This window comes from Phoenix dactylifera, chromosome 8 (assembly GCF_051530095.1).
Source record: "Phoenix dactylifera cultivar Ajwa chromosome 8, Ajwa_hap1_PhDact_Kaust_v1.1, whole genome shotgun sequence".
Classification (NCBI taxonomy): domain Eukaryota; kingdom Viridiplantae; phylum Streptophyta; class Magnoliopsida; order Arecales; family Arecaceae; genus Phoenix; species Phoenix dactylifera.
Genome location: NC_143197.1, coordinates 22,716,373 through 22,743,137, shown reverse-complemented (window position 1 = coordinate 22,743,137; position 26,765 = coordinate 22,716,373). Strand labels below are relative to the sequence as shown.

Here is a 26,765-nt window from a genome sequence, read left to right as displayed (position 1 = left end):
ATGAATGCACTCTCTCTGCAAAGTGATCTCCAAATAGATGACCAATCCGGATAGAGTCCCACCTTGTCCCATCAAGACGGAGGAGATCACAAACTCGAAAACCACCCACGACCTCAATAAAGAGTGTCCACCTAAGGGTCCTCCACCATATCCACTCTGTACCCATCTCCAATCAGCCATCTAGTGTTGGCCAAAATAGTAGAAACATGCATGTAGATCTCCCTCCAAATGAAGGAGCACCTCCATCCACTATAGAATGCCCCATCAGCTATCGTAGGAATCATACTAGGCTATCATTGTTGTGGGAATAAAGGGGCCTGGACTTAGTCCCACATCGACTAACTAGCGGAGAGATCTGCTCCTTAAATGGGGGGCTATCCCTTGCTCTTCAAAGGCGCCTTTTGCAGGGCAAAATTGTGTGTTGGAAAGAGACTATGTAACCTCCTTCAAAGCAGACAATACCTCTGAGGAGAAATAGTCGCTTCCGCTGTTTAGACCGGTGGGGGCGAGGTCGGAGGGCGACAGATCTCCCTATAGCACTGGACGCACGGACCGGAGGCCGATCTCTCTTGACCTCATCACTGGTAGCCCATGCAGGTCCCCTTGACCTCGGCACAGACCTCCCTACTGGGGGGGCTATGTTGTGGGAATAAAGGGACCTGGATTTAGTTCCACATCGACTAAATAGCGGAGATGTATGTTCCTTAAATAGAGGGGGGCTACCTTCAGAGGCACCTTTTGCGGGGCAAAATCGTACGTTAGAAAGAGACTATGAAAACCCCCTTTAAAGTGGATAATACCTCTAAAAAAAAACAGTCGCTTCCTCTATTTAGACCGGTGGGGGCAAGGTCGAAGGACGGCAGATCCTCCCGTAGCGCTAGACGTGCGGGTTGAAGGCTGATCTTCCTTGACCTCATCAATCATCACCTAACTCCATAGTCACTGTGGTTCAAGAAACAACCCCGTGGCACGTCTGGCGACCAAAGCCTCTCTCCTCTGAGTAGAAACTAGACACCCATCCCCCTCCTGAGTCACTGGCAAATGACACCCCAGGCAAGAAAGTGTACCCCGTGTCCGTCACCATACGAGCCTCACAAGAAGCTCCAGAGCGTTTGTTCAATCCTCTGCAGCATCGACTTTGGGACAACCGTATTGGACATGAGGTAGATTAATATGGAGCTGAGGATCGATCTCACAAGGGTCGGCCTGCCCATTATGGATAACGAATCAGCTCTCTAACCCTCCAACCGCTCTAAGATGCCCTGCACCACACTAAGGCACTCCATCGTTCGTAGTCTCCTTCTAATGATGGGTATGCTCAGGTAACTCCGCAGTCACTGGTGCTCCCTCATACCAAGGAGCTCTCTAATGGTCTGCTTCACCCTCAGCTTGGTCTTTAGACTGAAGCAAATGGTTGACTTGGGCAAGTTCACCTTCTGATCTGAGGTCATGTAATAGTCCTCCAAAATGCATCTAAGAGCCATCACGTCCCTCATCCTCGCCTTGGCCAAAAGGAGACATTCGTCTGCAAAGAAAAGGTGGAATATCAGTTGAGCCCCCAAGGCTGCCACATAGGCATCTATCGCTCATTCCCGACATGCTACCCATAAGGCTCAGGATAACACGTTAGCACAAATAATGAACAAGTAAGGGGACAGGGGACAACCTTGACGCAGCTTAATAGTGGAGTGGAAGAAAGATGCTGGTGTGCCATTGATAAGGATGGAGAAGGACGACACCCATACATAGCCTAGAATCCAGCTGATCCAAGCCTTGTGGAACCTGAAGCTCTCTAGGGCATACCAGAGAAAATCCCAACAGATTCTGCCATAGGCTCTCTTTATATTGAGCTTCACTACCATGAAGATTCGCTGACATGGGGTGCGCTGCAGATCCCACGTCATCTTTTGGGCAATCAGGACATTTTCCATGATATTCCAGCACCCCACAAAAACACCCTTCTCTGAGCTGATAAGTCTAAGTAGCAATAGCTTCATCCTGCTCACCATGATCTTTGCCACCATCTTATACAGGATAGAGCAAAAACTGATCGGTCTGAAGTGGCTGGGCTCCATTAAATCCTAGCTCTTTGGGATAAGGGTGATGTAGCTTCTCAAGCATCCAACATTGAGGCTATATTGAAAAATAGCTGGACTGTCTCCACTATCTCTCTTTGAATAATGCTCCAGTATCTCCTAAAGAAGAATAGGAAAAGCCATATGGCCTTGGGGCCTTATCCTCCACCAAGGTCCAAATCACCCCCTTCACCTCACTCTCTAAAACCTAACGTTTTTTATCGTCCCAACTCCAACGTCCGAGGTTGGAAAATTGTTGGCCATCTTCGGTCGCTGCCCTCAATCTACCTAGATCTGAATAAATAAAATAGCACCTGTCTTATCCTGCTCTCCTCCTCCACTCTTTGTCTAGTATCATCTTTCAAAGATCAGACCAGGTTCCTTTATCTCCTGACAATGGTAGACTAATGGAAGAATCAAATGTTCTTGTCCCCTTATTTGATCCATTGGACTCTAGACTTCTGCCGCCAAAATGCCTCTTGCTGCCGCAAAAGAGAATGATGCATAGCCAACTTTTGTCGAAGGTAAGCTAGCCCCTCCTCAAATAAGGCACCATTGCTATCCTCCTTTTCCTGAAGATCAGCAATGAATGCTTCAACCTCCTTTAGGCGTCTGAAGATACCACCCACCACTTCTCATTTCCATCTTCATAGTCTCCGCTTGGTGAGCTGTAGTTTTTAGGTGACCCTCCGCATAGCATCCCCTTGCATCAGAGCCCCTCACGGCCCCAAATGATGTCCCAAGATTGAGGATACGACAACCACTTCTTCTCAAACCGGAACATGTTGTGATAACAAGTGATGAAGATAGTGCTAATCAAGATAGGGCAATGATACAATGCGATCTGGAAAAAGTGACAAACTTGATAGGTGGAAAAGCACTGGATCCAACTAGCAGAAGTCGTGACCCTATCAATCCTCTCCCACACTTTGGCACGACCCAATCGGTTGTTGCACTAGGTGAACCTCGGTCCTGAGAATCCAAAATCCACCAACATATTCGCTATCATAAAGTCACGAAACTCTCTTCTTTCTACCTTATCCATGTAGGCCTTGCCTCCTCTCTTCTCCATGGCCCTCTAGATTTAATTGAAGTCACCAGCAACCAAGGTCGGAATACCCTCTACAACAAGGTTAGTCACCTCTCCCCAAAGAGCCCTCCTCACTCTGTAGTCAGTATTGGCATACTCACCCAACAAAATCCAAGGAAGTTCATTAGGTTTTAAAATTATCATTACAACCTGCTGGGGACAGTTATGGAAAACATCCATCATGGCTACACCCTACTTCTATAGAACAATTATTCCCCCAGACAAGCCCTATGATTTGATGGCATAAGAATCCCAGGTTACTGAAACCGATGCTATGTTCGAAGAAGGCTATCTCCAGAGAGTCATATCTTACACAAAAAATAGATGTCCAGGCCATGCACTTGAATCAGTCTCCTAAATGAGGTAGTGAAGTAGGGCTTGCAGGCCCCACTGTAATTCCACACAAGTATCTTCATTCTTCTACACGAGACAAAGAGGGACCCTGCTAACCGCTCAAAGTCTCCTTCCCAGACTTCTCATGTTGGACCAACCCACTACAAGAGGCCCCATCCTTCATCCCCAGTAGCAGAGCTAACTTTGCCCTCCTCACCACTATAGTGTGATCCCCCATAATAGTGGGAGAAGGTTGGTCCGGCTGCCCCCCAACCAGTCCACACCCACAAGTTACCTCCCTGTCGGCTTGCTCTATCGCCGCCGACCACCAATCTGGCTCCAACACCTCTTGGACCACTAGTTTGCCACCCACGGAAGGGGCCAACCCCAATGAGACCCCAGAAATCAGAGTAGAAGCCTCGAGCAATGCTAGAGGAGAGCCAAGGTTCACCGAAAACAAAGGCTCGGTTGCCAAAGTTGTCCTCGATGCCTCCACGAAGGATGAAGCCTTGCTCGGCTCCCACTCGCCACTAGGGCCCTGCCCGCGCTCCTTAACAAGCTCGACCACTCGGGGCACGCTAGACCCAGTAGTCGAAACAACCCGATTCGTGCCATAGGACCAACCCAAGCTCTCGCGCGCAGGCCCACGCCTGCCCCTTCGATCACTAGGCTTCTGGGCCTCTTGAGGTTTGCGTGGCCCAAGCCCACATCCACCATCACGACTTCTGGGCTAGCTTGCACGTTGCCTGGCCCAGCCTCGCCAGCCTCCTCAGCCGAGTCAGCCAAATCACTTAGTGGATCGAACCCTGACCCGGTTCGAAGCCCTGCCCGAGTCGCCTCAAGGCTCGGTCAACACCACTTCGCCCACCCAATCCATTGGGGGTGAATGCCGGCACACAACCTTCACCAGCTTCTGGCAACCATCTGAGTCCGGCGGCAAGCCAAGGGAGCTTGGACGGTTGGGAGGAGAGATCGGCCATGAAGATGATGAACCTGACCCTGATGATTCTGGGGTTGACTTGGTCATCTTCCTTGATTATGGCGGCCCCTTCATATCCCTTAGCGGTCGGATCTTTGTAGTCGCTAGCCAAAGGCCAAAAATTGGCCTCCAAGCAAGCTCATCAAAGCTGGAATTAGGTTTGTCGTGGACCCCCTGGTCTCCAGTCGCCTCCACCACCATGGGAGCCGGCGACCTCGACCGCTCCGGTGGATCCTTGACCTCCGGCACCAGAAACTTGCAATTATTGCCCGCAATGGTAGCAGAAATCTAAGACATTTTTGTAGACGAATGGATGCCACAAGACCCCACTTCTTCCCTTGATTTGGATACATGACGCCAACGACTCAGTGGCATCAATGGCCACCTTAACCCTTGCAAATCCCATCTTCCTGTACTGGTCGCTGATGCCATCAACGACCTATACTTGACCTACTATAGAAGCGATCTATAAGATCTCCTTCGCCTAGAATTCCACCGAGAGTTTCGGCATCTAAAGCTACACCAACATCGATTTGACGACGTTCCAACCCAGAATGTAGTCGGGAGCCTATGGCTCTATCGCTAGCAATTGCCCTGCAACCACCTAAGGGTTGCCAGAGAGGGCTTTGTCTCGGTTAGCCTCCGATTTGAATGTCACCGCTATATGGTCGTTAGCAAGAGGAAAAACCTCTACCTCGTACTAAAGCTTCCCGCGCGCCACCACCTCTCGAGCCACCCACTCCGCTGGAACATGACGGCCCAAGCTCTTGATGATAACTACCAAGTTTCTTCCAAACCTAAAAGATCTTATTGCAATAAAATCAAGCTTTATAATTGCAATTTAAGAGAGCACCATGTTGCCAGAATTTATAGCAATGTGGCAAGTTATGTAAAAGGCAACATCTAAAGCATCAACAACTAATTTGGTTATAACTAAGGTAGCGAAGAAAAACGAAGTAAATAGGGGATCTAGGGGTCCAGGAGTGCTGGTGGGGAGATGCGACTACCACATGACATTCGCCGCCTGTTAGGTGAATGCGCTTCCCACAAAGCTACTCATGTTTACAGAGAGGCCAACAGTGCAGCTGATTGGGTGGCCTCCTATGCGGCTTATCACTCAAGCGAGTTTGTTTGGGTGGACCAAGTTCTGTCTTCCTTGCAGTCTCTTTTACATTCTGAATCTTTGGGTGACACTCACACCCGTTGTATGTGAGTCGCCGATATACCAAAAAAAAATGAAGTAAATGAAAAAGCTTTAACAAAGTGGAGCAATATATATATAGAGAGAGATATGAAGATGGCATCATGGAATTAGGCATCTTGATGCTATACAACATGAGCTATTTTTGATGTGTTTGTTCCTCCATACCATGCATATTTATCCATGCTTGTGCCTCTCAAACTGGGCTCGGGTATGTCATTGGCCTGACCCGAGCCCTGCCCAAATCCGAGTTTGAATAAGATCCAAAATGGAGCCGGAATTTTGTCTCGAATCAATTTATTTTTGTATATTGTTATATAGAGAAGATAATAAGAAAGTAAATAATAAATTAAAATAAGTTTAGCTGAGAATAATATATTATGAGTCATTTACTTGTATTATTGATAAGTGCTTAATAATTTATAATTTAGTTACCTTTCCATAGCACTTATCAATATTTTTAAACTGATAAATACATATTTTACCATGAAATTGAACAAACATTGAAGTAAGTTTAAAATATGGTAATTATTCTCTTAAACTAGATTCTGAACTTGTCTCTCTCTTAATTGCAATCTTTCATGAAAACTATAGAAAAAAAAATATATAAGGAGATTGTGTTGACCCGGCTAAGGTTATAATTAAATGGGCTTTGGTCTTGATTAGATTAAAAGTTATAATTGTATAGAAAAATATTTGATTAACCCTCTTATTAAGTCACGGTCCTGCTTTTAGCCTTGTTGAGTCCAGTCTGAAGCAGTTTAGCAAAAATTAAATTTAAACGACATTGGGCTCAAGAGTAAGTTCAAACAAATCAACGATCATGACCTACCTCAAACCCAAAGTCAATTCCCAACCAATTCATTACCTGCCTTCATATAAAATTGATAAATTTAAAACAAGAAAAAAAAAATAATGAGAAGAATCACTGAAAACATTGTTCATATGAACAGTATCCCGTGAAAACACTGTTCATATGAACAGTGTTACAAAAAAAATATATGATAACAAATGAGTTCACTGTTTATCTTCTTCCCCCCCTCCCCCGCAGTGCATCACGGCCGAGATTCCCGTCGATTCTCCCGTTCCAGCCACGAGATGGCGTCGCCTAAGAAATCCTCCATGCGGTGCGGCCAACCTCCCGTTCCTCCGCCTGCGCCTCCGCCTCCGCCTCCGCACAGCAGCCATTCGGAGCGATCAGCACCACCGCATCAGCCGCGTGCCCACCGTGCCCGTGCGGTCGACTCTTCCCAGCAGCGGAGATCCAGCCCCTTCGCCATCACAGCCCGCGTCTTCTCCTCCGAGATCAACGATCCACTCCTAGCAGTCAAAATCCCAGCATCTCCGCCTCTTCCTCCGCCGGTGACGCAGCCCGCAGCCGAGATCTAGCTCCGCCATCAACCGCGTGCGTTCCGAGCCGCATCAAGAGCCCAGCCTTCTTTCCGTGATCCCAGCTTCCACCACGGCCGAGATCGGCTCCTTCCATGGATCACTCTTCAATGACCTCCTCCCGCACCAACCGAGCCGTGCGTTGGATCAACAATCAGACCGTGAATCCCCAGCTCCTCTCCGTGATCCCAGCCTCCTCCGCGTCCGGGCATCCCGTGATCTCACATCCGCATCTCCAGCGCGCTCTCAGTGGATCCATCAAGGGGGAGAATGGGTATAAAGAGGGTGGCCATCGGCTTGGAAAGGGGGGGAGCTCGGTTGAGGAAAAACAGGGGAGACCCTGTTTCGGTGAAGAGAAGAAGAGAGCCGAACCAGAGAAAAGAAATAAAAAAAAGGAGAGAGAAGGGGGGGAAAGAGAATATTTTGTGGCATTTTGGGAAGAATGAGAGGGGAAGACTTTCATTTGAAGATGGAAGGACATCCGGCCACCATGCTCGGCTAAACGTCTAGTCTAGGGCTGGATGAAGCACTAGCAATGTATCAGGGGCATTGTAGTTCTTATTTTTTTTTATTATTTTGGAGCTTGTTTAAATTCTTATTTTCAATGAAATATTTCTTTATGATATTTAAATTTCGAGCATGCTAGTTACTAATCATGTTTGCTAAAGTAGTCTAAGATGATCCATGCCTAGGAAGATGAAGTGTGCTGCATCCTAGATTAGCATACTTAGGTAGACACTTCATGCTACACCGAAGATGGATCTTCCTAACACTCTTTATGCTTTTATTTTAAAAGGCTTGTAGCCAAAATTGCATGCCTCTCCAAAAGACAAAAATTAAGAACACAATCCTTGATGCAATGCTATGTGGTAGATTCCAAACCCTAGATCTATTTACTCTGATAAATTCCAATCCGTACTTATAGTTTAATTTAGTTAAATCAAATTAACAAATCCTTCTTTTTGATTTATTTTTAAAAGAAAAATAACTTATTCTTCAATCCCTGTGGACCGACACCCGTATTCACTATCCTACAGGATACGTGCTATTGCGTGGTTTATTTTTGAAATTGAAATAACCGATCAATTTTTGGCGCCGTTGCCGGGGATTGCTAGCATAGTTATTTTTCTTACTAAAAAAAATTTTTTTTTTTAAAAAAAAATTAATTAAAAAATTTTTCTTAAAAAAAAAAATTTCTATTATTGTTACTTTTCTTATCTTCTTTTTCTCCCTTACTAATTTTTATTTTTTTATATATTATTTGATCAGGAATCGAGGAAAAAAATCTGGGATGATCAAAAGGAGAACTGTCGGAAAAGAAATGCTGTAGAGGTTTGCAAAAAAAAAAAAAAATTAAATTGCTGGGGAAATTCACTTTGGTAACCTCTAAACTTTTCTTATTTAAATTAATTATTGGCTTGAAATTTTGTGGTGATTGTTTGATTTTAATTATAGCAAAATTGTGAATGCATGCCTGATACACATACACAAATCAATCTGCACATAGTAAGGGCAATCACCCCAACAAGATAAGAGCCGGATTTCATCACCGGACTCTTGCCCAGCTTAGGTGAACTCAATCTCACATAGTGTCACTTTAATTAAAATCAATTAGACATTGGCTCCAAGGGACATTCGAGCTCAATAGGACGAAGATCACCGAAAGTTGCACCAATTTCGCTCTGTGGCTTAGTTGATGTCTAGGCAAGCTTTGTCCCTATAAGGGAGACAGTTCATCTGTTCGAGGCAAGTGGGTTTTAAGTGGGACCTTTGCGAACGCATCGTGACCCCTCCACTTACCTGGGAGCTTACCTGGTCAACTCGGTTCATTAGACCGGATTGGAGGCTTAGGTGCCCTCTTCAAACAAGTTAGGAGCTGTCTAGTGATTTTAGGTCAAAGACTAGGATTGATATGCTTTTCTCTTTTATTGCATGCTTGATTGATCGAGTACTAGTGTATGCACGGTAGTCGTTCTAGAGTACAAAACCTATTACCTTTCGACCCTGAAATAGAACGAACCCTTAGGAACATTCGAGCTAAGATCAAAACATTAGGATCATCCCCACCTCTTAAGATGGCTGAAGAACAACCCAAACTCCTGAGGGAATACTTTACTCCCACTATTTACACTTCCCCATCTTGCATTCGATTACCTGAGGTAGCAGCTGTACAATATGAAATAAAGTCTAGTATGATCCAAATGCTTCCATCTTTTTATGGGCTCATCAATGAAGATCCATATAAACACCTAGATGAATTCCTTGAGATTTGCACCACTGTCAAGATTCAAAACTTCACTGATGATGCTTTAAAACTTAGATTATTCCCCTTCTCCCTTAAAGATAGAGCTAAGCAATGGCTGAATTCTTTAGAGGCCAATTCGATTCATTCCTGGGGTCAAATGCAACAAGAATTTCTTAAAAAATACTTTCCCATAGGAAGAACGAACCAGTTTAGACGTGCCATTACAAGCTTCTCCCAAACCGAGGGAGAAGAATTTCATGAAACTTGGGAGAGATTTAGGGACCTAATCCGTAAATGCCCTCATCATCAAATACCTAAGTGGCAACTAGTGCAAAATTTTTATGACGGATTGACAGAACGAAACCGTCAGATGATCGATGCTGCATGCGGGGGGACTTTCATGCTTCGAAATGAGCATGAAGCATGGCAACTATTTGAAAATCTTAATGAAAACTCCCTCCACCATGCTTCATGTTCTCGTCAAGCATCCCCGAATTTTCAAAGAAAAGGAGCCATTTGTGAAATAAGTCATTCTATGGACCTGTCTAGCAAGGTAGATGCATTGTCCCATAAGATTGACCAACTGATGATAGGTGGGCATTACATGAACTCTTCCCAAGCACAAGTGTGTACTATTTATTCTAGCCCATCCCACCCTATTCATGAGTGCCCCTCAGCACCCCAATATCCCGAACTCGTGCAAGAACACATCAATGCTGCTCAAACACAGCCCAGACCGGGTAATGACCCATTTTCCAATACATATAACCCGGGATGGCGAAATCATCCAAACTTTTCTTGGAAGCAGCAAGCTTCGAACACAGCCCAACCCTATTCCCAAAATTTTCAAAATTCTCAGAATTTTCAAACCCAACAAAATATTCATCCCTACCGTCCCTCAACTCAATTTCAACACATTCTTCCTCCACCCCAAAGAAACACAGCCTTTGAGGAGAAAGTGTTGAACGCCCTTCAAGGTTTGGAAACCATTACACAATTAGTGCACTCTCATACGCAATCAATCGCCAAGCTAGAATCCCAAATGGGTCAACTAGCTAATGCACTAAACAAGCGAGAGGAAGGAAAGCTTCCAAGCCAACCACTAAGTAATCCTAGGGGACAATACATGGCTCAGGAAAATCAACTAAATGCAATTCATCATGAACAAGCCAATGTTTTGACTACCCTAAGGAGTGGACGTGTAGTAGACAATAAGATTGGGGAGGACAATAATAAGGAAGATGAAGAAGAGGATAGAAATGTGTCAAATGAAAAACCTTCTTCTTCTTCAGCTAATCCACCTTCTGCCAAAACTCACACCCCAAAGGCTCCATTTCCTGAAGCTCTTAATTCACCCTCTCCCTTTGGCAAAAAAGAAACTTCACTAGAGGAAATAATGGAGGTTTTCAAACAAGTGAAAATCAACCTTCCGCTTCTTGATGCTATTAGACAAGTTCCCTCCTATGCCAAATTTCTCAAAGACCTTTGTACACAAAAGCGAAAATCTAGGGCACATGTGCCTAAAAAGGTCTTCCTAACTGAGCAAGTGAGTTCTATTCTCCAACACAACACCCCTCCAAAATTCAAAGATCCTGGTGCTCCCACCATCTCCTGTGTCTTAGGAAATAATTTCATTGATCGAGCACTCTTAGATCTAGGGGCAAGTGTCAACCTTCTACCTTATTCAGTTTATGAGAAACTTGGTTTAGGTGAGTTAAAACCAACCTCGGTATCCCTTCAATTGGCTGATTGATCTGTAAAAACACCACGTGGGATAATTGAAGATGTTCTTGTCAAGGTAGACAAATTCTATTTTCCAGTAGATTTCATTGTCCTTGATATGGAACATGAGCCTAATCCTAAGAAACAAATCCCCGTGATCCTTGGGCGGCCCTTTTTAGCAACAGCCAATGCATGCATCAATTGTAGAACAGGGGTAATGAACATATCATTTGGGAATATGAAGGTAAAATTAAATGTGTTCAATGCGGCCGACCAACCCGCAAGAAAAATTGAGTGTTTTATGATAGACAAAATAGATGACCTCATAGAAGGAGATGCAAAAACTATCTCACTATGTCTGGCTGAAGACAATAAACTTAACGCTTGTTGGGAGGCAACCCAATTCTCTTAGATTATTTCTTAACATTAAGGATAATGTTAGGTTTAGGTTTGGGGGTATTCATCTTGATTTTCATTCCAAAAAAAAAAATAAAAATAAAAATAAAAATGAAAAAATAAAAAAAATAAAAAATAAAAAAATAATAATAAAAAAATCATTTTTTTAAAAAAAATAAAAAAAGTTGTTAAAAAAAAGTTTTTGTTAAAAAAAATCCTAATTTATATACATTTATGCGAGAATGATAAACACACAAGGTATATAAAATCTAAAAAGCCCAATGACTAGTGGGAAGTAATACAAATTTAAGTTCTTTTTATTAAGTCTCTCTTAGGGAGTTGTAAGCTAATTAATACTTTGGAATTTCACTACACACTGGCCGACTCTTCTAAGGTCTAGGCTCGACATTATGTTGAGAGTATAGTAGCAACCTTGGACCCTGATGAATCATACTTATCTAATTCAAAAAAAAAAAAAACATCAATAAAAATGGATTTAGTCAGGAACATCGAAAAGGGCTACCTATTGTCAAAGATCAAGTGGGCTTGTGATGAGGACTCCGAGCATAAGTCCGTAGGAGAGTCTTGATGCCTGACACCTTATGCCAACTGGTGTGAGAGTTGTCGACTGATTGCTCGTTACACGGAGAAATCACCACAAGAGTAAAAGTGCACAATTTATATATCTTTCTTTAAAAAAAAAAGAAAAAAAAATGTTGTATTGACCGAAAAGACAATAGTGTGAAAGCCGTCGTTGTAAAAATTCGAGTAAACTGGAATATTACAGATAAAGCCCGTGAGGTACTAAAGTAAACATCCACAACTCTCGAAATCCTGCAGATAAGATGATTTTGAATCAGTGAGTAGGTCTTTTCGACCAATCCTTGGAAACTACTAGTATTAACAATATTTTGGAGATCCGAACCCTTAGCTTGTGTACGGTCCAGATTTCACCGAGCACTCCAGTATAAATAAGTCTTACAACTCCCTAAACGGAAACTTAATGACTTTAACTTAGATTGCATACTACTCTAGAATTTGGGCTGACTTAGTAAATAAAACCGTGTGTGCTTTGAAATTCTTATCATTTATGTATCTTAAATTAGATTTTAATTAAAAAAAAGTTTTTTTTTCTAGCTAGTATGCACTTGGAATTTGAAGTTTCATCAATCAAATAAAAAAAAAAAAAAAAAACAACAACAACAACAAATTAATCATAACAATAAATGATATTGAAGTTTGTGGGTATCTTCACTGGAAACCCTCACGAGACTATAACTCGTCCACTAGGGTAACCTAGGGGTTTAAAGCCTTGTTGCATATGGTAAATGCAATCGCGATGCCTGCGAAAGTGAGTTAGAGCTTTTCTTTAATTTTATTTTGCTCGAGGACTAGCAAAACATAGGTTTGAGGGTGTGATAAGTGCTTAATAATTTATAATTTAGTTACCTTTCCATAGCACTTATCAATATTTTTAAACTGATAAATACATATTTTACCATGAAATTGAACAAACATTGAAGTAAGTTTAAAATATGGTAATTATTCTCTTAAACTAGATTCTGAACTTGTCTCTCTCTTAATTGCAATCTTTCATAAAAACTATAGAAAAAAAAACATATAAGGAGATTGTGTTGACCCGGCTAAGGTTATAATTAAATGGGCTTTGGTCTTGATTAGATTAAAAGTTATAATTGTATAGGAAAATATTTGATTAATCCTCTTATTAAGTCACGGTCCTGCTTTTAGCCTTGTTGAGTCCAGTCTGAAGCAGTTTAGCAAAAATTAAATTTAAACGACATTGGGCTCAAGAGTAAGTTCAAACAAATCAACGATCATGACCTACCTCAAACCCAAAGTCAATTCCCAACCAATTCATTACCTGCCTTCATATAAAATTGATAAATTTAAAACAAGAAAAAAAAAATAATGAGAAGAATCACTGAAAACACTGTTCATATGAACAGTATCCCGTGAAAACACTGTTCATATGAACAGTGTTACAAAAAAAATATATGATAACAAATGAGTTCACTGTTTATCTTCTTCCCCCCCTCCCCCGCAGTGCATCACGGCCGAGATTCCCGTCGATTCTCCCATTCCAGCCACGAGATGGCGTCGCCTAAGAAATCCTCCATGCGGTGCGGCCAACCTCCCGTTCCTCCGCCTGCGCCTCCGCCTCCGCCTCCGCACAGCAGCCATTTGGAGCGATCAGCACCACCGCAATCAGCCGCGTGCCCACCGTGCCCGTGCGATCGACTCTTCCCAGCAGCGGAGATCCAGCCCCTTCGCCATCACAGCCCGCGTCTTCTCCTCCGAGATCAACGATCCACTCCTAGCAGTCAAAATCCCAGCATCTCCGCCTCTTCCTCCGCTTGTGACGCAGCCCGCAGCCGAGATCTAGCTCCGCCATCAACCGCGTGCGTTCCGAGCCGCATCAAGAGCCCAGCCTTCTTTCTGTGATCCCAGCTTCCACCACGGCCGAGATCGGCTCCTTCCATGGATCACTCTTCAATGACCTCCTCCCGCACCAACCGAGCCGTGCGTTGGATCAACAATCAGACCGTGAATCCCCAGCTCCTCTCCGTGATCCCAGCCTCCTCCGCGTCCGGGCATCCCGTGATCTCACATCCGCATCTCCAGCGCGCTCTCAGTGGATCCATCAAGGGGGAGAATGGGTATAAAGAGGGTGGCCATCGGCTTGGAAAGGGGGGAGCTCGGTTGAGGAAAAACAGGGGAGACCCTGTTTCGGTGAAGAGAAGAAGAGAGCCGAACCAGAGAAAAGAAATAAAAAAAAGGAGAGAGAAGGGGGGGGAAAGAGAATATTTTGTGGCATTTTGGGAAGAATGAGAGGGGAAGACTTTCATTTGAAGATGGAAGGACATCCGGCCACCATGCTCGGCTAAACGTCTAGTCTAGGGCTGGATGAAGCCCTAGCAATGTATCAGGGGCATTGTAGTTCTTATTTTTTTTTATTATTTTGGAGCTTGTTTAAATTCTTATTTTCAATGAAATATTTCTTTATGATATTTAAATTTCGAGCATGCTAGTTACTAATCATGTTTGCTAAAGTAGTCTAAGATGATCCATGCCTAGAAAGATGAAGTGTGCTGCATCCTAGATTAACATACTTAGGTAGACACTTCATGCTACACCGAAGATGGATCTTCCTAATACTCTTTATGCTTTTATTTTAAAAGGCTTGTAGCCAAAATTGCATGCCTCTCCAAAAGACAAAAATTAAGAACACAATCCTTGATGCAATGCTATGTGGTGGATTCCAAACCCTAGATCTATTTACTCTGATAAATTCCAATCCGTACTTATAGTTTAATTTAGTTAAATCAAGTTAGCAAATCCTTCTTTTTGATTTATTTTTAAAAGAAAAATAACTTATTCTTCAATCCCTGTGGACCGACACCCGTATTCACTATCCTACAAGATACGTGCTATTGCGTGGTTTATTTTTGAAATTGAAATAACCGATCAATTATAGAAGAAAACCTAATTTTTAATTAGCTTATTTACTTGTAAAGCAATATTATGAAATATTAAACTTCAATCGGGTTTGAGTCGGGTTTGGGCCAGAATTATCCAAAAATTTTCAGGCCTAAGCGTGGCTCGAAGCCGGAAAAAAAATAGTTCGAATTTGGATAGGGCATGCTCCAGCCCGAATCACGTCTAGCCCTAAGCTGAATGCATGTAGAGCTTATAGGATTGAGTATTAAAAATATCAAATTTTAAATAATTTCCACCCGAAGTCCAACTTAAAAAAAAAGAGAGTTTAGATTCAAGGCCTCACCGTGATCAGCTCTAAATGCATAGAACATGAAGTGGTCCCTAACAGGGGCATTTGGAGAAAGAAAAATAGTTATAGTATAAAAGAACCAATAATACTCGAGATCGCAAAATTAACATATTGGCTCTTTAAAGCCGGTAATCATAAAATTTAGAAGACCATTTATGCATATTCTAAAAATAAAATCTGGAACCTTGTATAGCTAAATAGTTCCTTTCTATGGCATATCAATGAAAAACAATCTAACCATACAAGAAAAATATCCTAATACAAATATAAATTTATTGCGATACGCACAAGAAAATATATATTTTGGAAGTTTCTTTAATTTAGAAAAATTGAATATATATGTATATATATTATATAATTATTTGCTTTTTAAAATTTATAAATATTATATAAAATTAAATAGAGTTATAAATAAAATTATATTTTTAAATAAAAATTGGATGGTTGTTTATTTATATTTATATCCATTAAAATAGATATAGATATAAATATTAAAATGAATTGGAAACTCAAATTTTTATCCCCATCGTACCAGTCACGCGCTTTGCACGCGCGTACAAATACAATTACGACGCTATCACTATCAGCCCCGTGGGCTCCAAACAGACTCCGCAGCTTCGATCGCAGTAGGTTGCCTTCCCCCTTCCGCTCTTTCAAACCCTAACTCCCAAAATTTTGAAAGCAACCAGAGGTCACAAGGTTTTCGTCACCTTTTGTCCCGCAGGAGGCGAGATAAGGAAGGAGGAGGCGAGTTGAGGGGAGATGGGCGGCGGCGGTGTAGATCACCACCATGGTGGCGCGCATGGCGCGGAGGACTTCCGGACCAAGGTGTGGAGCATGACCGGCGGGCCCTACTGCCGCCCCAAACACTGGAAACGGAACACCGCCATCGCCATGTTCGGCATCTTCCTTGTTTGCATCCCCATCGCCATGAAGTCCGCCGAGCTCGAGGTTCTTCCCCCTTCTTCTTCTCCTACGTTTTTTTTTAATTTCTTGATCTAGGGCATCATCCGTGAATAAATCCGATTTACTGGCATTGTTCATGATCTTTCCCTCTCTAAGATGGGATTATTTGGGGCATTTCTTGTTAAAGTTTTTATCTTTTGATTGGACTATAGCCTGGGGGGTAGCAATCTGATAAAAAAAGACCCTTTTTTTCCATTCAAGGATATTTAATTGTCTAAAAACATTACCTGACTATGTTACTGGGTTGGACATTTCTGGTTCTATTCAAACTCGAATAACGTAATGAAGTTCTTCCAGCACCCCCACCACGCCACCAAAAGTTGGCATTTTAGTGTGTTGTCATGTTAAATCTCGGTTCTGATAAATGGAGAGGGTTCGTCTAGGGTACCCGTTGAAGCTTATAACTTGTGGCCGGTCAAGACACCGGCTCAAGTGTGGGGATATTGAAACACCTGACAAGACTAATCATGTATGATTCTTCAATATTCAAGAGCTGATTTTCCTGTTACATTTGACAGTAAACCTTATCTTATTGTTATTAGCCTTCTGTGCGATGAGTTTGGGTATGAGAAATAATCTAGACAACTTTCATGAACATGAGGGTAAAGAGTTATGATGCCAAAGATTGGGAAAATATCTTATTGAAAAAGAAAGAAAAAAGAATGGGACAATGAGTCCTACATAATGAATATAAATTAGACAGATAAATTTAAGATGTCAAGTTGGGAACTGGCATTCAGACTTTCTTGTATTCTGACAGATCATCCAATACAGAAGACAGGAATGCTTTGTTGGTGGAGATCTATATATCTAGTTTTTAAGAAATAGGAAATATTTTTTTTTTATAATTTGTACACTTAATTCTGCTTGTTTGGTTAGACAAACATGGAGTCATTGAAATATTATTAATTTTGCTTCAAACCCTGTTGACTTTATCGTAGGGAGGTTTTAGGGATGAATGGATTAGCAAACTTAAGGTGAAGTGTATACAAATTTAATAAAAAAATATTGTCTCGACTTTTAACTTTTTACCCTTTATCCTACCATATGTTAACAGGAAAAGAGAAACAAAAATGACAAAGCCAGTCCCAAACAAATGGTCTTATATGGAGAGGACCTCTAAGTCTAGAAGGTGTGATAAAATGGTTAGAAAGATCGCCTACAAATTATACTAACATTTCCGACTTATGCCGGCAATTAACTGGGGGCAGTCTGGGTATTTGAGAAAAAAATTATAAGAAACATTTTTTAATAATTTTTGGCAACTTGCAGAATATGTATCTAATTTCTAAGATATTCTGAACTTCTTATTTTTATTTTGCAGAATATATCTTATCCTTGAGATATTTCAAAATTACCTTTAAATTTTTGTTTGAATCATGACTTTGATTATGCTAGCAATATAAGCAAACATCGTTTGATGCAAGGTTCGCCGTACCGGTACCGATAGGCATACCGGTCGCCTACTAGACCGGTATGGTTCCGGTTCGTACCGGTTTAAATCGGTACCGAACCGAAACACTCTTCTCCACCGGAGCCGGGGAAGAAGAAGAGAACGAGAGAGCGAGCGGAGGAGGGAAGGAGGAGAGGAGAGGCCGCCCGCGGAGGGCCGCGGGGGGCCGGGAGGGCGGCGGAGCCCGTGGGGGGGCGGGGGGGCCTGCAGGGGCGCGGCGGAGGCCGTGGATGCGGCCACGGAAGAAAAATTAGAAATTTTTAAGTGAAGTCGGCAAATCGGTTGCCGACTTCACTTAAAAACCCCCAAATTAAAATTTTTTGTCTAAATAAGTTTCCTTCCTCATGGTTATATGCTAGATTAACATTCTTAATTGGCATTTCTTTTTCTAATGAGGTGTTTTGAAGCCTTCTTTGTATGCATCCCCATAGAGTTGTTAAGATTCTTTTCCTGAAGCATAGCCTAAAGAATCTTTCTTGTAGTGACCCCTCCTTTGTTAAACTCCATGGCACCCGCATCTCTGTCTTGATACCGATGTCCTTAGCGGCCCTCGATACCTGAGGTTCGGAAACTTGAGGCATATCAGCTGAGGGGATGGTTTTTCCTCCCCCGAAACCCCCCCCCCCCCAACCCTCCTTAGGTTATGGAACGTTACCCCCTTGCCCCCTGGGGGGGGGGGGGGGGGGGGGGGTGATGTTCGTGCAATCCGAAATCTGGGGACGCGGCCTCGGCCTCCGCCGGGCCCTCGCGGGCTCTTCCGCCCCCCTGCTGGCTCCGCTGCCCCCCCTCGGCCTCTGCTGGCCTCTCGCGGCCCTCCGCGGGCGGCGAAGGCCTCTCCTCCCCCCCTTTCTTTTCTGCTTTCTCTCTCTCCTCTTCGTCTTCTCCGGCTCTGACTGGGTTCGGCTCGTACCGATTTCCATGGCTCCGGCCTACCAGTTACACACCGGATTGTATTACAAATGCCTGTTCCACTGGTACCTTACTATTTTCAATATATCTCCACATTTTGTAAATTCTTTAGTGAACAAGCTAGCTAGCTTCATAATTAAATCTTTTCCCAATCTCTAACAACAACAAAAAAACCCATCTTTTAACATGCTGAAACTGGAGCATCACTTATTTGAAAGAGATTAGCAATGCAGGTAACTAGATGCCAATTAATCTTATTATTTATCCATATAGCTTTTTCAATTTGTATTTAGACTTGAAATTCGAAACTGTCAACCTATCTTTGTATGTGGGAAGGGCTTGAACTTTCTAAGGTGTCCTTACACTGGTTAACACCATCCTTCTCGAATAAGACCTTCACAAGTATAGTCAGTGATTTATGCAACTGTTTGAATGTTTAATATATAGGCGGACTAAGTAGAATTATCTTTCTAGACCATCTAATTATGTATATATGAGTTTAAGACATGCTTCAAGGTTTTAAGTTCTAGTGGGATGGGGTAAGTCCCAACCGTCCTATCTCGTTCTTGCAAGAAAACGAGATTGGGACAAGGTCGGAACTTCGAAACTCATGCACGTGGGGAGAGAAGAAGAAAGAGGAAAGAAAGTTAAAGAAAAGGAAAAAGTAAAAGGAAATAAGAAGAAGAAAAGGAAGGAAAGAAAGAAAGTGATGAGAAAAAGAAAGAAAGGAAGGGATGAGAAAAAGAAAGAAAGGAAAGAGAAAAAAGAAGAAAAAGGAAATAATAAATAAAGGAAGGGATAAAAAATTAAAAAAAATGAAAGGAATAAAAGGAAGGTAGAAGGAAAAGAAAGAAAGAAAGGAAGGTAGAAGGAGAAAAAAGAAAGGAAGAAAAAAAAGGAAGAAAAAGAATGAAAGAAAGAAAGGAACGAAGAAGGGGAGAGAGATGAAGGATATCCACCGGGATGCATGACTGGGACCGTTGTCGGGATGGTGCCGGATATTTTGTTCCATGGAGAAATAATGACACACCCATCCCACGGGATTTAAAATTTTGACATGCTTGATGTCTAATAGTCATCGATCCAAGTTAATTGACCTTCTCAGAAACCTTTCAGGTTAGTAAGAATATTAAAGTTCCGCAAGAAACCACCTGTCGTGCTGCCACCCCCAACTAAAAAAGAAAAAACTATAGTTTTGCTTATCTACCTTTATTTGGTGGCCATATTCGTTTTAATATTGGCGAACACCATTAAGCATCTAATATTTGTCTTGGGTTGTAAACATCTTAATATGTCATTAAAATTTTATCCATAATTTTTGGATAATTATATTTGATTGTCAACAACTAAATAACCAACTATTAGAACAAAGCAAAATAAATATTCTGGAAGGGTCTTGCACCTTAAGATATTTAGCCACTTTGTTCCAAACATTCATCTTTATCAATGGCTCTCTCATTGAAAGCTACTATATACAATGATTTAGTATATTTTCTTCTTAATGGTGTTAAGCCCCAGCTTACTTTATAATTTGTCCCATATCCCATTGCCCTTATGAATTGCTCAATTTCTTACTATCACTATTGTGTTTAGTCTTTGGCCTACAGATTTCCATAGTATAGTCGTGTATTTATTTTCTTTTTCTCACATAACTTAGAGGCCTCACCACATCCCTAATATGTGGCCCGATATCATGAAAGGCATTATTATTGTTTTATCATAATACAGTCCTTATGATATTGTCCAGCCATTTGCTAGTTCAGCGTGACATTAAGCAGGCTTTGCCCTAGCCATATGCGTAGAGTATTCTTGCACGAAAAACAACTGTTTTGGCACTTCCATCACCATTTTACCTCACGATGCACCCAAAAGCACAAGGAGTATCTCATTTGCTTTAGGGCCCATTCTTTGGTGGGTAAATATCATGGGAAAGTTGGTTAACTTTTCCATTAACCAACCCATGTTCTCATGCTTCTCTAGCTAAGTAGTTTTCCATGGGTAGCATTTATCCATAAAATGGGTGAAAGTTTTACCCACCTAGGAGGTGGGTAAGTCATTTTGCCATCAGTCATTTTTCTATAAAATGGATACATCTTAACAAGTTAGCCAGGAAAGTAGTAATGTGAAAGAACATGGGTAACAGATTCCGAGGCTATTTTTCAATGCATAAAAGAATATGGGTGAATTATTTTTTTGTCTAAAATATTTATCTAGGAAAATAGTCTCGGGTAAGTTTTTACCCTCCAAAGAACGGGCTCTTAAAGTGAAATGTATAGTCGCTGAGTGTACGGCCTATCATTAGCAATTGAATTTAAACATAAATAGATAGTCTATCTTATGACTTCAGTACGCGCACAAATCAGCATTCCCATCTCTTTTGCATCTTCTCTTGATCCATGATTGACCTGGTGGACCAACTTTGGTTGCTCTTGATCTCAATAAAACTGGTTCAATCATTGGATGTTGCAAGTAAAATGAGTTAGACATTGGCATTGTTGACTTAACTACTCTATAGATGCTTCATGGTTGACAAAATCCTAGATATGATCCTAAAGGTTCTTTATGAAATTGATGATTTTATGTGCATTATTGAACATCAATAGTCTCTAAGGAGCTTTTTGTTATTGCCCTATCAACTCATAACCATAGCCATTACCATCTAGCCTTATCCCAACTATTTGGGTTTAGCCTTAAGGATTCTGATTCATCAAAATTCCTATTTAGGGCCACCATTGATGTTATTTCAAGGTTGTCACAGGTGATCAGCAAGATTGTCTCGCCTAAGAGCTTGGGCAACCCTATCGCCTAAGTGCTAAGCATTTTCCAGGTACTAGGCATGAAAATTATGTAGACACCTAAGCTGGTGCCTAGATGGGTGCCTGGTCACCTATAGGCCCTTTTCCTATAGGATGAAAGTATATTCATGATATTATTGATCACTTTGTTTACTATGTAGCAAGGTGGAGCATATTTAATGAGCATTGGAGTGTATGTATCAAAATATGTATCAAAGTACTTTAAAGATTGTTTCATTTCTTGATTCTAGACATTTATACTTGGTGTTCCCTCATCCATCTAATGACAATCCCCCATCTATTTGTCCTCTCTTAGCTATTTTTGGTGTCAACATGTTCTTGAAGATTTTGGTTGATGTTAAATCACGTTATGAATAGCTTAAGTAGTTAACAAACAAGCTTTTACCAATATGACGTGTGCTTCCTATGAACTAAATATACGCATTTGTCATAACTTGAAAATTAATGAATTTTTGGGCATCTTTTTGTCTCCAGGCGCTTGCCTAGTGTATTGACAACCTTGATTTCAACCTTTTGGATATCTTTGCCCCCAACAACTTAACACTTGTGTTACCTCAAGTTTTGCATCCTTTTCTCATATCCTTCAATATGAATTGAAGTATCCCTTCTTATTGAGGCCCCCTCAAATCTTTGTTCTACATGCTCGTACCATTTCAACCGATCCTTTACTACTTTGTAATTTGTGTAATGCTTATAATTCCTGTATTCTCAATTCTCACTCTTTCCTTGCTGATTTTAGTACAAATCCATCTTGACATTTTCATTTTTGCAGCACTTGTTTTCTTGGCCCCTTTTTATTGCGAACATTTGAGCCATACAACATTGGGGCCTTATCATCATTTATTTTTTAACTAAATTGCAATTTCATGTACTTTATGTTTGTTTCTTGAGTTTTTAAGTCCTTATTATTTAAATGTTTCTTTCGTAAATCCAATTTATCATTTAACCTTGTTCTTTTCTCATCAATCAATATTATGCCATCTGCAAACAACATATATCATGATACAATTTCCTTAATATTATCTGTGTGGTCTTTTATAATTAGTGTAAAAGGATACAAATTAGTGCTCATTCTTGACGCAAGCATAATGTGACTGGAAATACGCTAGACGATCCTCAAACATACATGTCCTCAATGATTTTAATGTGTCTTGTATGTATATCCTTTTTAAAGACCATCAAGTAAACTTTCTTGGTACCATATCATAAGCTTTCTCCAAGTCAGTAAAGACCGCACATAAATATTTTTCTTTGCTACATATCTTTCTGTCAATTGCCTATTTATTGTTGACCTTGCTATTATAAATCCAAATGGTTTCTTTAAGATCATCATGATCTCTCTTAATCTTTGCTCAATTACCCTTTACAATAACTTTATAAGTTTGATTCTCTGACATTTAGAGCAATTCTGTGCATCAATGTTATTCTTATAGATTGATATTGCAGTACTTCTCCAATCATCGATTATCCTATTGGTTTCCAAAACCGCATTAGATGTTAGTAAGCTAACCTAATGTAGCACATGATTTTCCAAACTGCATTAGGCAAATCATCTAGATCTAATGCCTCACCCTTTTGCATTCTTTTCAAATCTATCTGCACTTCAACTTCATGAGTTGTACTAATAGAACCTAGATAACCCCCTAATTTTACCTTTTCAATACAAATTTTTTTAGTGGAATCCTAATTTAATAAATTTTAAAAATAAATATCCTGATTGTTCTTTAATTTCATCGTCTTTCACCAAATTTCTTTTATCCTCGCTCCTAATGCATTGATTAATATATTTAGATAATTCACTTATTTTAGTTATTTTATGAATTTCATTCTTATCTTCTCTTGAAGCCAATTTATGGTATAACTTATTATACCCTGCATATTTAGTCTTACTAACCATTTTTCTCTATCTACCCTCTTAATGCAATTGGCTACTGATCTTGCAATCTATGCAGTTCAGTGGATCAACCCATTTAGAATATGTCTCTTGTTGAGTCCAGGCTGAAACTGTCCCATCTGATGATTCATATACACTTAAGGGGCCTGGTTTCATCTGTGGGACATGCCATTCTTTTGCCATCTGATCTGTGTTAGCCTTTAGCTCCTTGGTCATGTTGGGATATCTTACCCACTCATGTTAGAAGCATCTTGTTAGCTTAAATAAGAAATTTATTTGTCCCAAAATAATTAAAATAAGTTGATAAAATAATGCCTCCATGCACATCATGCATCCCAAAGAACTAATTGGAATTACTATGCACTGCTATTAGTAGTGCATCAGGCTAGTAATTTGGAGTAAAGCATGCCAGTATTTTTACTGATGCACTTTCGGAGGACTGCCCAATGAGGATCGAGGAAAGCAAAATAGTGGCAACATCTATGTTCTTGCAACCTGAGAGATCATTTGGTTAGAGTGCTCAGCCAAGTTTAGACTCTATGTTTGGCTGTTCTGGAGGTTCCGTATAAATTCTTTCTCCCTTCTTTAAAATATTATTTTAAGACAAAAGGGGTGTGAACTTTGTTATGGAAGATTTCAATCTGTGCTTGTTGTTTCATCAAAATTCAGGGCTACCTGAACGCATTGTTGTATTTTTGGCACTTAAAGATTTGAGATGCGCATGCATAATACATTGTAAAGCAACTGTTTTGAGGATGTCTTAGGAGTGACATGCCAATGTCTGAGACGATTCAGGATTTGTTTCTACTTAGTTATCCTTAATTAAAAACTTATAAGGAAAACAAAATTTTGCTAACATTGGGGAAGCTACAGCAGCTGCAGCTAGCATGCATGAAAAGCTTTTAGCAATTAATAACTTAAGAAGAGATGACATAACACTGCTCTTTTTTAATGCGGAGATGTAATGCTTCTGTAGGTTTGCTCCTTTTTTTCGGTTCATATAAATATATAAGCTACCCTGTTGACATTGTTGATGTCAAAATGTCTGTCCAGTGGAAGCTACCCTTTTCTGTTTGGCGAGGGAGGTGTTGGGCGGGTGGCTGGATACAGTTGCTTTTGGATCAATCCCTTTTACTAAAAATAATAAACAAGGTACACAATAGTGGAAACTGCTAAAGAAATCCCACCAAAAAAGGGACCAGTATTACAAAAATTAAACAGGACCTGCAGGGGAAATATGCAAGACATCCTGGATAAATATTTGTCAAGATCTTCTGAATAGCAACTAGGCATGATTTAATTAATTTGTCTTCACATGCTTCCACCAATCTTCATGTGCATACAACCATACAACCTTGGCCCGCTCGTTATCATAAGTTTCACATGCATTCTGCTGTTTCCCATTCTGTCACCACAGTGTGAGGAATCTAAATTAATGAATTTAATCAAAATCCAAAGAAATCCTATGTGATGCTTGGGAGCGTGATAATGGGTTTCCTGACAACTACAGCTTTAGGTTTTGTTAGGCGCTATGGTATTTGACATATGTGGGAATATCTTGCTGCTGAAATTAGTTCTTTTGGTAGGAGACTTTTCTTTCCCTCCTTTCCCAAAAAGCCATCTTAAGGGTAAAATTTGTTTGTTTGCAGAGATGTTAAATGGATCCAAGATCGTGCTATTTCCTTTTGTGCAAAAAGTCTTTACATCTCACTTTATTTAAAACCTATGTTTCCATTCCACATCTTGTTAATATTCTTCAATCATTTGTTACTCTACTGGCTGTCAGTTCTAGAACTTTCAGTTTTTGTGATGTACTAAGCTCTCGGGTTTCCCTTTTACTTGCAGCAACGGCCTCACCATCCAGTTCGTCCCATACCTTCACAGCTTTGGTGCAAAAACTTTGGTAATAAAGAGTATTGATTTGTTAGTCTGGTGAAACTTCCATGGTTGGGATGCTATCCCTTTTTGTGTGATCGTTGTATTATGTGCAATTCGGCACCTAATGCTGGAATAAGGATGCAGCTAATACATAATGTGTTTATTTGTGCTTGTTTTGAACATTTGGTGCCGGTGGTAGTAGTTACAGAACGAATAAGAAAGTTGTGCTTCTTTTGCATGGCAATAAATTAAAGGGAGTTCATGCTTCATTTATTTGTGCTGAAAAATTGTTGCTGGAGTTGGTTCATTCATTGGAGATTGCAAATGTGCGAAAAGTCTCTACATCATGCATGTATTATGTGTTTAGAATATCTTTTTAAAGCTTCGTGTTTTCCTCTAGATTGCAACGTCTTCCATGATTTATTATAGTTCTTTCTGTGGCCAGTTTCAAGGGAGTAACATCCTGTAGTTAACAAAGTCTTTCATGATTTAGGATGGTTTTTGTGGCCAGTTTTCAGGGAGCTAAATCTAACAGAACTTGGATTGGTTCTTTTCACAATCATGTATAATGCAAGATTGCTGTTTTTGTTCTATTCTCTTAGAGCATCACATCTTTTAAGATTTAGAGTTAAATGAAAATTCAGTTACCTGCAATATTTGTAGATCAGCAGCGGTGAGCATGCGATTGGATCATGTCGTGCATAACATTGCCAAGAATAGACCACGTTGATTAGATCCAAAGGTCAAGCCTCCTTCTAACATGACCTAGAATTTTTATGCAAAAAACAGAAACGATGGTGCAAGTAATGATGCAACCACGAGCAGTTTTAGAATATTCATGATGAAGAGGATTGCTAACTACTCGATTTGAAAAGAGGTAAAAGGACCTCAGCTGGAAAGGTAGGAAATCCGAGATCTTTTGGATGTGCGAGAGGAGTTCTGTCAAGACAACGAAAACATCGGTTTAATTAAAGTACCAGAATCGAAAAAAATCCTTTTTTTCAGTTTATTTATACTGGTTTTAATCTGATTATAAGCAGATCAGATTCATTTAGCCTGACCTGCATTTAGGGAGGCTCTACCCCTTGCCTGCAATGAATGGGAGCTTCTATAAACTCTGAATGTATCACATTTTCGTATGATGTAATGTTGTGGGATACTCAACCACAGCATGGTTGCATCCAGTGCTGATCCTGTCCGCGTTGATAACAATACTTGCGGCATGGAAGAAATATTAAGGGAGAGTAGCCCCGACACCTTTTTACTCCAATTACGTGTGCCACCAGTACAAAAGTGATGATCGAATTCACACACGTCCACACGAACGAACTTCAACAAGGTGGGCATAGTCACAAACCAGTGCAAAAAAATATTTCGGCCACAAACATGAAGAAAATGGTATGGATTGTACAAAATAGAACCAGGAGTAGAAGCAAGAGATAATGGCAGCCAAAAAAGTTTATTGCGGCCAAAATTATGCACTATTGGATACCAGGGTTCTACAAGTGCCCCACAAGATCATTGAATGCATAACCTCGGGTAATGTTGCTGCATCTTAGCAATCAGGATTACTTCACTTGACACAGGCTAATTACGGGCAATGCTAGCAAT

General features: G+C 40.8%; 1 protein-coding gene and 1 non-coding gene across 4 annotated transcripts; one reads left to right on the top strand and one right to left on the bottom strand.

The window, feature by feature from the left end:
- Positions 1–9,518: 9,518 nt before the first annotated feature.
- Positions 9,519–9,624, bottom strand: LOC120110341 (small nucleolar RNA R71). Its single transcript, XR_005511284.3, has one exon. It is a non-coding gene; the product is annotated as a small nucleolar RNA R71 (small nucleolar RNA).
- Positions 9,625–15,815: 6,191 nt separating this feature from the next.
- LOC103708024 (uncharacterized) lies at positions 15,816–25,423 on the top strand. Of its 3 annotated transcripts, none has more exons than XM_088703106.2 (3): positions 15,816–15,864; positions 15,963–16,189; positions 25,122–25,423. In XM_088703106.2, the coding sequence occupies exons 2-3, from the start codon at positions 16,001–16,003 to the stop codon at positions 25,194–25,196; spliced, it is 264 nt and encodes an 87-aa protein (XP_088559232.1). In that variant the 5' UTR covers positions 15,816–15,864; positions 15,963–16,000; the 3' UTR covers positions 25,197–25,423. The 3 variants fall into 3 exon arrangements, with proteins under 3 accessions (XP_088559232.1, XP_088559230.1, XP_088559231.1); XM_088703104.2 differs by having other exon boundaries at positions 15,821–15,868; XM_088703105.2 differs by lacking the exon at positions 15,816–15,864 and having other exon boundaries at positions 15,875–16,189.
- The last annotated feature ends 1,342 nt before the right edge of the window (positions 25,424–26,765 follow it).

What these genes read in the sequence shown, in the direction of transcription:
- LOC103708024 (XM_088703106.2), top strand. Translation starts at nt 16,001, where the DNA reads ATGGGCGGCGGCGGTGTAGATCACCACCATGGTGGCGCGCATGGCGCG. An exon ending in TGAAGTCCGCCGAGCTCGAG is followed by an intron (nt 16,190 to 25,121) that starts GTTCTTCCCCCT and finishes TTTTACTTGCAG; the next exon opens with CAACGGCCTCACCATCCAGT.